We start from the raw sequence: 12,176 nt of genomic DNA, 5'->3' as shown, positions 1-12,176 counted from the left end.
CAGTCACGTGCAGCCCCCCTTGGGATCCCTGAGGCAGTGCTGCAGGTTGGAAGCTGGCACTGCCTACCTGAGGCTGGAGGCTGCAGTCGCCGCCCACTCAGTCAGCCAACTAATCCAGCCAAGGGGAGGCGTGCCAGGGGGATTGGCCAGGTAGGATCAGGTAGGCTTACCAGCACACAAAGAAGAGGAGCCATTCCTGGGAAGCAGCCAACGGATTCAGAGCTTTCCCACCCTCCACTCCCTAATTTTAAGTTTGATTTACAGGTTATTTACTTCCACAGGCTGCTTGCTTTACAGGTTATACTTCCACAGGCGTACACACACGCAGGCGCTGCTACGACCGGTCGCTGTTAAAGGGCTGGAAAGGACTTTCCCTGCATTGGCAGGTTTCGCCTTTCCCGTAGCAATTTGTCACAACTTTGGCGGATGCAGGCCTTGGGCGGAATCCTTTAGTCATCTACATAAAGGGGAGGGGCGTGGGGGCGGTTGAACAGGCTTCCCGTAAACGGGGCACCGGGGGGGGGGCATTTGGCGATGCCAATTGGCTGTTATTGCCCTCCCCTTCCAGCAGCGGCGATTGAGGGGGGCGGGCTATCTGCTTGAACATATGTTCTCCAGAGTTAGCCCAACCCCCACACATGCCGGACAACCCTGTAGATCACCCCACCCCCGGCTGGGGGCTGGGAGGGATATATGCCCAATGCCTGCGCCAAGGTCTTCCTACATCTGAATTTGTAATAAAGTTGTGGCCAATTTTAATCCCATAAAACGTGGTCTTGTGTCATTATTCCGCTCGGGGCTGCCCTGGGGACTGGGGGGGGGGGGACTCCGCCTGACTGCGCAATATCTCTTGGATGTATAGTGGTACCTTGGTTTACGAACTTAATCCGTTCCTGAAGTCCGTTCTTAAACCAAATCCATTCTTAAACCGAGGTGCGCCTTCTCTAGTGAGGCCTCCTGCCACCAGTGCCCTTCCACCATTCGGCTTCCATTCATACACCGAGGTAAAGTTCACAAACCGGAACACTACTTCTAGTTTTGTGGAGTTTGTATACTCAATAGTTGATAAACAGGGCTGTTTCTAAACTGAGGTGCCCCTGTAGTCAGAGTTGCACAGAATCTGTATTATCTTTATATCCATGGCTTCCAACCCAACTAGTAATATGTTTCCATAATCTTGTTTACACATGGAGTGCCTTAGCTGGATTACAAAAATTATATTTAATTTTTGCAATGTCAGTGAATGCAAATTAGCATTGATTCATTTTGCTAGACTTACCATCATTTCCCAAATAAAATGCATTTTCCATTCTTCCATATTATACTTTTCACCACATCATACTGGTTTATCAAGAGACTGGAACGTGCTGTTCTCTCAAGAAATGACTACATACTTTCAATACAAGCATTACCTCCTCCTATTTTCACACATGGGGGGAGGGGACACACACTTACATTTCTAGAGAGAAAACCACAGTAAATGTTCATGGCAATCATTATGTAAGTTAGTACAGTGTGTGGTGTTTGTAGCCAGGGATTTGCGCGTGTCCTGATTCTTAAGGAGCTGAGGGGGTTTGGCATGTCATATGCGATGCCATATGCAATGGCACAGATATCCATCAGATACAGAGCAACAAGCAGCTTTTATAAACTTGAAACCAGAGCTCTAAATCTACAATGGAAGAAAATCCACATTCTGAGACACTGATGTGCATTGATTGTTTTGCTATTACCCATACAGAAGGACAGGATCACACTTCAAAATGACCTTAACAGATTAGACAGCTGGGCCAAAGCAAACAAGATGAATTTTAACAAGGAGAAATGTAAAGTACTACACTTGGGCAAAAAAAAATGAAAGGCACGAATACAGGATGGGAGACACCTGGCTTGAGAGCAGTACATGTGAAAAGGATCTAGGAGTCTTGGTAGACCACAAACTTGACATGAGTTAGCAGTGTGATGCAGCAGCTAAAAAAGCCAATGCAATTCTGGGCTGCATCAATAGGAGTATAGCATCTAGATCAAGGGAAGTAATAGTACCACTGTATTCTGCTCTGGTCAGACCTCACCTGGAGTACTGTGTCCAGTTCTGGGCACCACAGTTCAAGAAGGATACTGACAAGCTGGAACGTGTGCAGAAGAGGGCAACCAAAATGGTCAAAGGCCTGGAAACGATGCCTTATGAGGAACGGCTTAGGGAGCTGGGTATGGTTAGCCTGGAGAAGAGAAGTTTAAGGGGTGATATGATAGCCATGTTCAAATATATGAAAGGATGTCATATGGAGGAGGGAGAAAGATTGTTTTCTGCTGCTCAAGAGAAGCGGACACAGAGCAATGGATTCAAACTTCAAGAAAGAAGATTCCACCTAAACATTAGGAAGAACTTCCTGACAGTAAGAGCTGTTCGGCAGTGGAATTTGCTACCAAGGAGTGTGGTGGAGTCTCCTTCTTTGGAGGTCTTTAAGCAGAGGCTTGACAGCCATATGTCAAGAATGCTTTGGTGGTGTTTCCTGCTTGGCCCTTGTGGTCTCTTCCAACTCTATGATTCTATGATTCTAATTCAGAAGCTGCCATTTTAAAGGATGCTTCATTGGTGAGAGGCACTCCACAGAAACTCCATAGAAAAGATGAAGAAATATGCCGCGACACAAATGAAGCGAGTGAGAATAAGCCTCTATGTTCCAATAATTTTGCTCCCTCCACTTATGGTCCTTTATGATACAGTGGAAGCTTTTATTGAAAAGGGCTGGTAAGGTCTAATTGCCTATTATGCATGGGTGATAGAGTTAGTGTCTGCAGAAAGAGACGGAGAAACAAAGGAATGCATTAGACAAACTGTTTGCAAGGTCAAGAAAGCATTCTATCCATATAATTGTACAATGATGGACCGATACAGTGACGCTGCAGTCAACAGACGTCACTGAAGGGTCGCTTGCTTGCTTTTTTCTAATGAATTTTAAGGGAAGTGAGGAACTCGAGCGTGGTTGATCTCCTTCCTTACCTTTAATCCCACAGATCATGTGGCAGAAAAATGTTTGTTGCCAAGTACACTCTCAACAGGGAGCTGTAATCAATCATTGCTGAGTGTACCTGTATGATGGACTCATTTCAAAACATGTTTGCCTCAGGAGCCACAGAAAAGCTTCCTTTTGATTTTGACTTTTTTAAAAAGGAAAAGCGGCTTCAGAGAGATCAGTTTAGCACATGGGTAGGCAAACTAAGGCCCAGGGGCCAGATCCAGCCCAATCGCCTTCTAAATCTGACCTGCATACGGTCCAGGAATCAGCGTGTTTTTACATGAGTAATGTGTCCTTTTATTTAAAATGCATCTCTGGGTTATTTGTGGGACATAGGAATTCGTTCATTTCCCCCAAAAAAATATAGGCCGCCCCCCCCATAAGGTCTGACGGACAGTGGACCGGCCCCCTGCTGAAAAAGTTTGCTGACCTGCCCCCTGGTTTAGCATGAAGAAATGGCAAGATAGCAATTGGCCCTTTCTGCATCCAAGTGTTTCTGTTCCCCAAACTGTATCCTCAAGCTTTTCTAGAAAAAGTTATGGTAATGAGGATTTTATTTGTACATTTTGCACATACATACAGGCTGTCCCAGGTTCCTTTGGGAGGATATGCTATAAATGGGTGAATGAAGTGGATTGAATCTAAAATGCCCTTTATTAAACAGCCTTGGCCCAGTATACCTGAAGGAGCATCTCCACTCCCATCGCTCAGCCCAGACACTGAGGTCTTCCTCTGAGGGTCTTCTGCTAGTTCCTTCAATGTGAGAAGTCAAGTTACAGGGAACCAGGCAGAGGGCCTTCTTGGCATTAGCGCCCTCCCTGTGGAACACCTCCGCATCAGATGTCAAGGAGATGAAGAATTATGCAACTTTTAGAAGACACCTGAAGGCAGCCCTGTACTGGGAGGTTTTTAACGCTTGATATTTTTATTATGTTTTTAGATATTCTGTAAGCTGCCCAGAGTGGCTGGGGAAACCAAGCCAGACAGGTGGGGTATAAATATAGTGGTACCTCAGGTTGTGGACTCGATCCATTCCAGGGTGTTGTTCGCACCCCGAAAAGTCCACAACCCGAGCGACGCTTTTGCACATGCACGAAAGCGTGATAGAGCACTTCCACACATGCACAACGCGTGCAGAATGCTTCTGCGCATGCGCGAAGCACACAGAACACTTCTGCGCATGTGCGCACGGCGAAACCCGGAAGTAAACACTTCTGGGTCCGCCACGTTCGTAACCTGGAAAAACCCAACCCACAGTGGACACAACATGAGGTATGACTGTGATAAAAATTATTATTATTATTATTATTATTATTATTATTATTATTAGGCTGAAAGCCTTCTCCGCATACAGAAGGGCTGCTTCTGACTTAGCAAAAGAGCACAGTATGATAAAATGGACCAACTCTGTTTTCCGTTTCTGTTCTGCACCAGGAATGGATGACTCCCTCAACATCGCAGGGAAACACAGACAGAGATTAAGAGAATAATGGGGGTAATATCATTCTCTGAATTCCTCTCAGGTTGTGGTAGGAAGAGGCTTTCGCCCGCAGTTTGCCCTGTGGTGTGGCACTCGCTTCCCCATGAAATGCAAGAGCAGGCAAAGCACTGGGTGCAAGAGAACTCTGTCTGCTGCAACCCTGGAAGCAGAGGTTATCATATTAATTGGATTCTAATTGGCTATTGAAGTAAAGGCACGTGCTAGAAGAGATGTGACTACAAATTGTGGGACAATCAGCTGCGTGGATTTAAGATTGGAACTGAGGCAAGATTTCATTCAGTGCCAAAGACGGTTGGGGAGAGGGAAACTCACGGTTTGTTTATTCTAAGTTTTTCTCTACATTTCTCTACATGCCAGAGTGAAGTTGGAGGAAGTGGATTTGTAACTGGCTGACTGACCGAACCCACAGGGTGCTCATCAATGGCTCCTCTTCATCCTGGAGAGAAGTGACTATGATATTCTTGATTTCAGCAAGGCCTTTGACAAGGTGCCCCATGATATTCTTGTAAAGAAGCTAGTAAAATGCGGGCTAGACAATGCTACCATTCAATGGATTTGTAACTGGCTGACTGACCGAACCCAAAGGGTGCTCATCAATGGCTCCTCTTCATCCTGGAGAGAAGTGACTAGTGGGGGTGCCACAGGGCCCAGTCTTGGGCCCAGTCTTATTCAACATCTTTATCAATGACTTGGATGATGGGCTTGAGGGCATCCTGATCAAGTTTGCAGATGACACCAAATTGGGAGGGGTGGCTAATACCCCAGAGGACAGGATCACACTTCAAAATGACCTTAACAGATTAGACAACTGGGCCAAAGCAAACAAGATGAATTTGAACAGGGATAAATGTAAAGTACTACACTTGGACAAAAATAAAAAAATAAAAAATAAATGAAAGGCACAAATACAGGATGGGTGACACCTGGCTTGAGAGCAGTACATGTGAAAAGGATCTAGGAGTCTTGGTAGACCACAAACTTGACATGAGTCAACAGTGTGACGCAGCAGCTAAAAAAAGCCAATGCAATTCTGGGCTGCATCAATAGGTGTATAGCGTCTAGATCAAGGGAAGTAATTGTACCACTGTATTCTGCTCTGGTCAGACCTCACCTAAAATACTGTGTCCAGTTTTGGGCACCACAGTTCAAGATTGATACTGACAAGCTGGAACGTGTCCAGAGGAGGGCAACCAAAATGGTCAAAGGCCTGGAAACAATGCCTTATGAGGAACGGCTTAGGGAGCTGAGCATGTTTAGCTTGGAGAAGAGAAGGTTAAGGGGTGATATGATAGCCATGTTCAAATATATAAAAGGATGTCATATAGAAGAGGGTGAAAGGTTGTTTTCTGCTGCTCCAGAAAAGTGGGCATGGAGCAATGGATTCAAGCTACAAGAAAGAAGATTCCACTTAAACATTAGGAAGAACTTCCTGACAGTAAGAGCTGTTTAACAGTGGAATTTGCTGCCAAGGAGTGTGGTGGAGTCTCCTTCTTTGGAGGTCTTTAAGCTGAGGCTTGACAGCCATCTGTCAGATATGCTTTGATAGTGTTTCCTGCTTGGCCCTTGTGGTCTCTTCCAACTCTATGATTCTAGGATTCTAGGAAGTTGGATTAATATTGAAATTAACAAACAACAATGGAGACTGAGTGTGATTTGAAATGAAGAAAGAGGGAAAAGGGGAGAAGCTCTAGTTTTTGAACAGGTTATGCTGGAAATACAGAGCCGACCCCCACCCCCACCTACACTATTTACAAAGGAAAGGGGGAAAGACTGGGATGACTTAATCTAAAATGAAGGCTAAATCACAGCTGTAAGGATGAGAAAGGAATCTGTGGGCTGCGGAGGAAAAAATAGTGATGTGGAGCCTTTTTCATTAAATTATCTGCAGCTCCATTTGAAACCAGACCACTCTTTCTAGGCTGGGGGGGAGGTGACGAAAAATGGGCTCTAAGAGGCAGTTGTCTGTGTTGAAATATCACAGGGAAACCTTGGGACAACAGTTTCACCCCAAGTCACGATAAGTAACAGCAACTGCAAGATATATCACCATCTGGTCAGAAAGAAACATCATGGAGACAACAATCTTCACACGCAGGAAAGAACAAAGGTAATAGTTAGATTTCCTCACTTGAAGTTTTACAAAGATAAATAATGTTACAACATGAATGGAAATAATTAAGATTGTAGCTGTCGTATAAGGGATTTTCATTGTAACTGGAACTTAACTGAACTTAGTAAGATTTTGGAACGCAGAAAGAAAAGATCAGAAATCCATCAAATCTAGCACATGGGGGGCCACTTTAACTAAAGTGTATCATTTGGTATTTGAATAATTGTATTAATTGGGTATGAATTGGCATTCTTGCAATTGGGCTATTATTGGATTAATGTTGGAAAACTAATAAAAATGTATTTGGCTCTTAAAAAAAGGGCCAACTCTTGGAGTTAGATTTGTCCTAGCTTTTCTGTAAGAGTCTGTAAAATTAGCATGAATGCTATTTGTACAATGCAATTGCATTTTGAAGTCTGGGGCTTTGGAAACACAGGGCTTGCAGTTCAGCTGTGGCAGTGGTGTTATTTGCACTCCCTTGCTTGCATTACTGAGGTATTTTGTATTTTTTATATATACTGTATAATCAAGACAGGCAAAGGGAGATAATGGGTTTGGTGTTTTTTAAAAGAAAAACAACCAACCGTTTTTAAAGCTGTTGTGGAGAAAATGTGTGTGTTTATGGGGGAGTGAAACTTAAGTGGAGTTACTTTTTGGAGTTAACCTCCTTAAGGGCTCCTCCCTGAACTCAGAAGCATTAACAATTATCACCCAGTGGCAAGTGTCCCCTTTTGGGACAAGGTGCTTGAAAGGCATGCTTGGAAAATACTAGTTATCTGGATCCATTTTAGCATGGCTTCAGGCCTGGTTATGGTGTGAAAACTATCTTAGTTGACCTGGCTGGTGACCTTTGTTGGGAGAGACGAGGGAGAGACTGAAGCCCTGTTCATTCTTCTTGACTGCTCGGTGGTTTTCAGTACTGTTAACCAATGTAGATTTCAGGAGCAACTCAGAGAGGTGGGGGTTAGGGGCAGTGTACTTCCAGGGCCGGCCCTACGGCAAGGCTGGGTGGCGCAGGGCGCCAGGGTGCCAGGGTCGCCAGGGGGGGCGTCGCGCTGCTGTGCCCATGGCAGCTACACAGCGGGTGCTGGGATACGGGGCGGCGCGGCGCTGGAGGGATCTTCGCACCACGGCGCCAGGGCACCAGATATGCTTTAGACGGCCCTGTGTACTTCAGTGGTTCTCCTCATAATTCCAGTGCCATTTCCAAGAAAGTAGTATTGGTGGGCCACTGAACAGCATTCTGTCTTGTCCTCTATGCTCTTTAACATCTATCTGAAACAGCTATGAGTGGTCATCGGGAGATCTGGAACAAGGTGCCGCCAATATATGAATGGCATTTAGCTCTCTCTCTCTCTATTCCACCAGAGTCAAGTGAAAGGTTCAGGTACTAGAATGCTTGGAGATGGTGATGGGCTGGCTGGATGTGCACCAATAAAGTGAAAATGAAACTTGGAAAGACAGAGGCATTACGTGTTCTTGTTCTCAAGTGTGGGAGCTATACCAGGCTCACCAGCTAGGGCCCTTCTCTGAGATGAATGTAAGCCATGCTGCAGTCACCTCCAGATTGGTCTGTTGCAATGCACTCTACATGGGACTGCCCTTGAAGGCAATTCATAATTTTCAAATGATCCGAAATGCAGCACCCAGATTACTGGCTGGGGTTCCATCTAGAACTCGTATCATCCTTATTTTAAAGCAGCTGCAGCAGCTGCCAATTCCTTCCTTCCTTCCTTCCTTCCTTCCTTCCTTCCTTCCTTCCTTCCTTCCTTCCCAGAACCCATCTAGCCAGGAAGTCTTCTCCTGGTTTGGGCCCTACAGTCTGGTCTGCACACAATGGGGAAATTAAGAGAAAGTTAGTAAGTGTTGGGCCCCTTGGGCTTAAACTCGAGCACACTTACTGCTGGATGACCTTGTTAAATTAGGTATATACTGCCTTTTGAATATAGAGAAAAATTAAAACAAAATGGCAGTTATCTGGTGAAGGCTTTAAAGAAAAATAAGAGAGGGTGGTGGTCCAAGCGCCTACTCATGCTGCCTCCTCTTATCCCAATTCCCATCATCCACAGCCTTGCAAATGCCATGCCATATCCCCTTCTCTTTAGTCTGTCCATTTGTCTGCATTGCTTTGCTTGCATCATTAGTGTAAGCGTGGATGGTACAAACTATGGGCAGGGGGGGAAGGGTCAGTCAAATGTTGAGTGGAATATACACAGCTCCTTTGATCGTTTGCTCACAAAGTCAAAGTCACTGACTCTCGCAAATGAAACTTGCAGTATTTTGGAACAAAGAACAAGGAACACCGGTCCATGAAATTAATAGGCATTCCAAAAGAGCTGCTTGCAAATACAGACATACCAGAATTGCGTAGTGCAATGCACAGCCTGATGGTATCCCACAGAGGAAATGATTCTAAGTTTAAAAAAAAAGCAGACATTAACAATGTGGCAATTACTACTTGGTCTGGTTGTGAACATGGAGATAGAGGCTGCAAAGATGAAGACATGGTCAAAAGTTGTAGTTTATGGCATTTGTTTTATGAGCACTCACTCTTGACAACATTCTTAATAGCCCAGGATTCTGTCAATATATATTCAAAAGACAATATATATGTGTATGAATTAAATGTGTGACTCCTTCTTACTTTAAAAATAAAGCAAAAAGCAATTGCCTTTAGGGTGTGCATGTGTGTGAGCAAAATCATGAATGCTGTTCACAAAATTATCTTCCCCTGTGCAGTGGTTTAAGTGAAAGCCCCCCCCCTCCCCAGAAGCTATTTTCTCCAGGAGAGAATCTGCCATTGGTGACGAGACTGCTGGGGCAAAGGCAAGTCCAAACCTTAAATTTCAGAACAATCATAGTGTCCTGTTACAAAAAAAGAGAAGTAAATGCATTAAAAAATCAGATCACTAGAATGATACAATTTTCTCCTGGCTTGACAGTATATGAGCACTTGTCAGCAGTTTCTTAAGCTGGTTTCAAATAAATAGGTCAGGAATCAATACAGGTTTAGTCTAATTTATGAAAACCAGAATCACAACAGAACTAAGATAATGATATTGTGTTCTGAATTATTACAACACAAGCATTGTAGCTTTTCCCTGTGCAGATTTAAGAAATTCTCTGAGACTTAACTTCCAGGGCTGCAAAATGAAATCATTTACCATAGGTGTGGCTTCAGTGAAATCCATGAGCAGATCTCCAGGCGCCAAGGCAAATGTACCTCCAGTATCTGTAGGGCTCTGAAGCACAGTAAAAAATTAGGAAGTGTTAATGGAGCTGAAATGTAAAAAAAAATATGTCATTTAAGAAGATGAACTGCAGGAAATCTAAATTCTATATTCACTAGCAGTGTCAGAACCACAACAATGACCGTAAGAAAGGCAGTGCATTTCTCAACTCTTCTTTGGCCTCCCAATTCAGATGCAAAACAAAGCCTAGCTCAGCCACCACAGTCCTCCTTATGCCTGACCCATGCAATACAATGGGGCTGTGGCGTCTTGTGTTAACCCCCATCCAAATATTTCAGTGCTCCTCCTGCTCTTGTATGTGTTGTGGGATAACTTCTTTTTTAAAAAACTGTTTTAAAATTTTATTTTCATGGTACAGAAGATAAATTTCGAGAAAACAATTGTTACTGTACAACAGTAAACAACAAATAACTTGTCCTGATGAAATTACAGACTTTTATCAGGCCATGTGTTAAAGTTTCATTGGATTACTCTAAGATCCTGCCACATTTCCCCATGAGTGCTCGGTGGATTCCTGCCACTGCCTGAAGAATTTACGTATTCAATAAACATTTGCCATATCTTATAAGAGGGGACCCAGGTGGCGCTGCGGGTTAAACCACTGAGCCTAGGGCTTGCCGATCAGAAGGTCGGCGGTTTGAATCCCTGTGATGGGGTGAGCTCCCGCTGCTTGGTCCCAGCTCCTGCCCACCTAGCAGTTCGAAAGCACGTCAAAATGCAAGTAGATAAATAGGAACCGCTACAGTGGGAAGGTAAACGGTGTGTCCATGTGCTGCTCTGGTTTGCCAGAAGCGGCTTTGTCATGCTGGCCACATGACCTGGAAGCTATACGCCGGCTCCCTTGGCCAATAATGCGAGATGAGTGCGCAACCCCAGAGTCGGTCACGACTGGACCTAATGGTCAGGGGTCCCTTTACCTTTACCTTTATAAGAGGAATATGGATTGTGTTTGCCCTTTGCTGCTCTCACTTGGCATGTTAGTTTCTCAGCCAATGCTATTGACCATACACTCTTGTTATACCAACACCGTTTTCCAACACCTGGCTATCTCCATATGGGCAGCAGTCAATAGAAAGGCTCAGAGCTCATCTTTGGAATAATCTTGAGCAGGCAGGATCCTAAGCCCAAGTAGTGCTAGTGCAGGGGACATTTCCATTGTTTTGTTGTATATTCAGCTTATTTCTTTGAAGACGGCATTCCTGAAGGGTTTGATGACGTCACGACACCATCACATATGGAAATATGTACCTTTGACTGGGTATTCCCTCTGACAATTGGGATTGACTTCCTTACATATTTGGGACAGTCTTTCACCGGTGTATAATGCCATTATGCAGAAGTTTTAAAGAGGTTTCCCTTATTTTTGCGGAAACTATTTGCACATCTAGGTCCATTTCCCATGGCATTTTTGTGAACAATATTGCCATATTCTATCCCAAGTTTCTGAGTACTTCCACTTCATCCATCAGTCCCTCCCTGTCAGTGAGGACCAGGTCCAAGATAGATTGTTGCTTCTTCCACCTTCTGGAAAAATGAAATTGTTAGTGAGGCAATGGGGTAATTTATCAAACCTTGCAGAGCTTCGGTTGCAACAGATATTGGGGAAATTGAAGTCCCCTATGATTGCTATTCAAGAGCATAATTCAAAAGCATCAATTCTTCAGTGCCCAGCCTTCTTTATGGTCCAGCTCTCACTTCCATACATCACTACTGGGAAAACCATAGCTTTAACTATACGGACCTTTGTCGGCAAGGTGTTGTCTCTGCTTTTTAAGATGCTGTCTAGGTTTGAATTATGGTGCTGGAGGATGCTCTTGAGAGTCCCATGGACTGCAAGAAGATCAAACTTATCCATTCTGAAGGAAATCAGCCCTGGGTGATCACTGGAAGGACAGATTCTGAAGCTGAGGCTCCAATACTTTGGTCACCTCATGAGAAGAGAAGACTCCCTGGAAAAGACCCTGATGTTGTGAAAGATTGAGGGCACTAGGAGAAGGGGACGACAGAGGACGAGGTGGTTGGACAGTGTTCTCGAAGCCACCAACATGAGTCTGACGAAACTGCAGGAGGGAGTGGAAGACAGGAGTGCCTGGCGTGCTCTGGTCCATGGGGTCACGAAGAGTCGGACACAACTAAATGACTAAACAACAACATGATTGCTATTTCTCTCTTTTTTGAATGTTTGGTAATGTGCTCTAGTAAGGCATCATCCAAGTCTTCAATCTGGATTGGTGGTCTATAGCAGACCCCCACAGTAAGGTCACTGTTGTTTCTCTCTCCTACAATTTTTACCT

The 12,176-nt window shown here is 44.4% G+C and overlaps 1 protein-coding gene across 1 annotated transcript in view; it reads right to left on the bottom strand.

The window, feature by feature from the left end:
* The window catches only part of LOC132593090 (band 4.1-like protein 4B), a 66,874-nt gene that overhangs the window by 24,256 nt on the left and 30,442 nt on the right, over positions 1–12,176 (bottom strand). Inside the window, exon 8 of the mRNA XM_060282065.1 lies at positions 9,796–9,873. Coding sequence (XP_060138048.1) covers positions 9,796–9,873 — 78 coding nt within the window. The remainder of the gene's footprint in view (positions 1–9,795; positions 9,874–12,176) is intronic.

This window comes from Zootoca vivipara, chromosome 13 (genome assembly GCF_963506605.1).
Source record: "Zootoca vivipara chromosome 13, rZooViv1.1, whole genome shotgun sequence".
Lineage (NCBI taxonomy): Eukaryota > Metazoa > Chordata > Lepidosauria > Squamata > Lacertidae > Zootoca > Zootoca vivipara.
The sequence above is the reverse complement of the archived record's forward strand: the minus strand, read 5'-3'. Positions and strand labels throughout refer to the sequence as shown.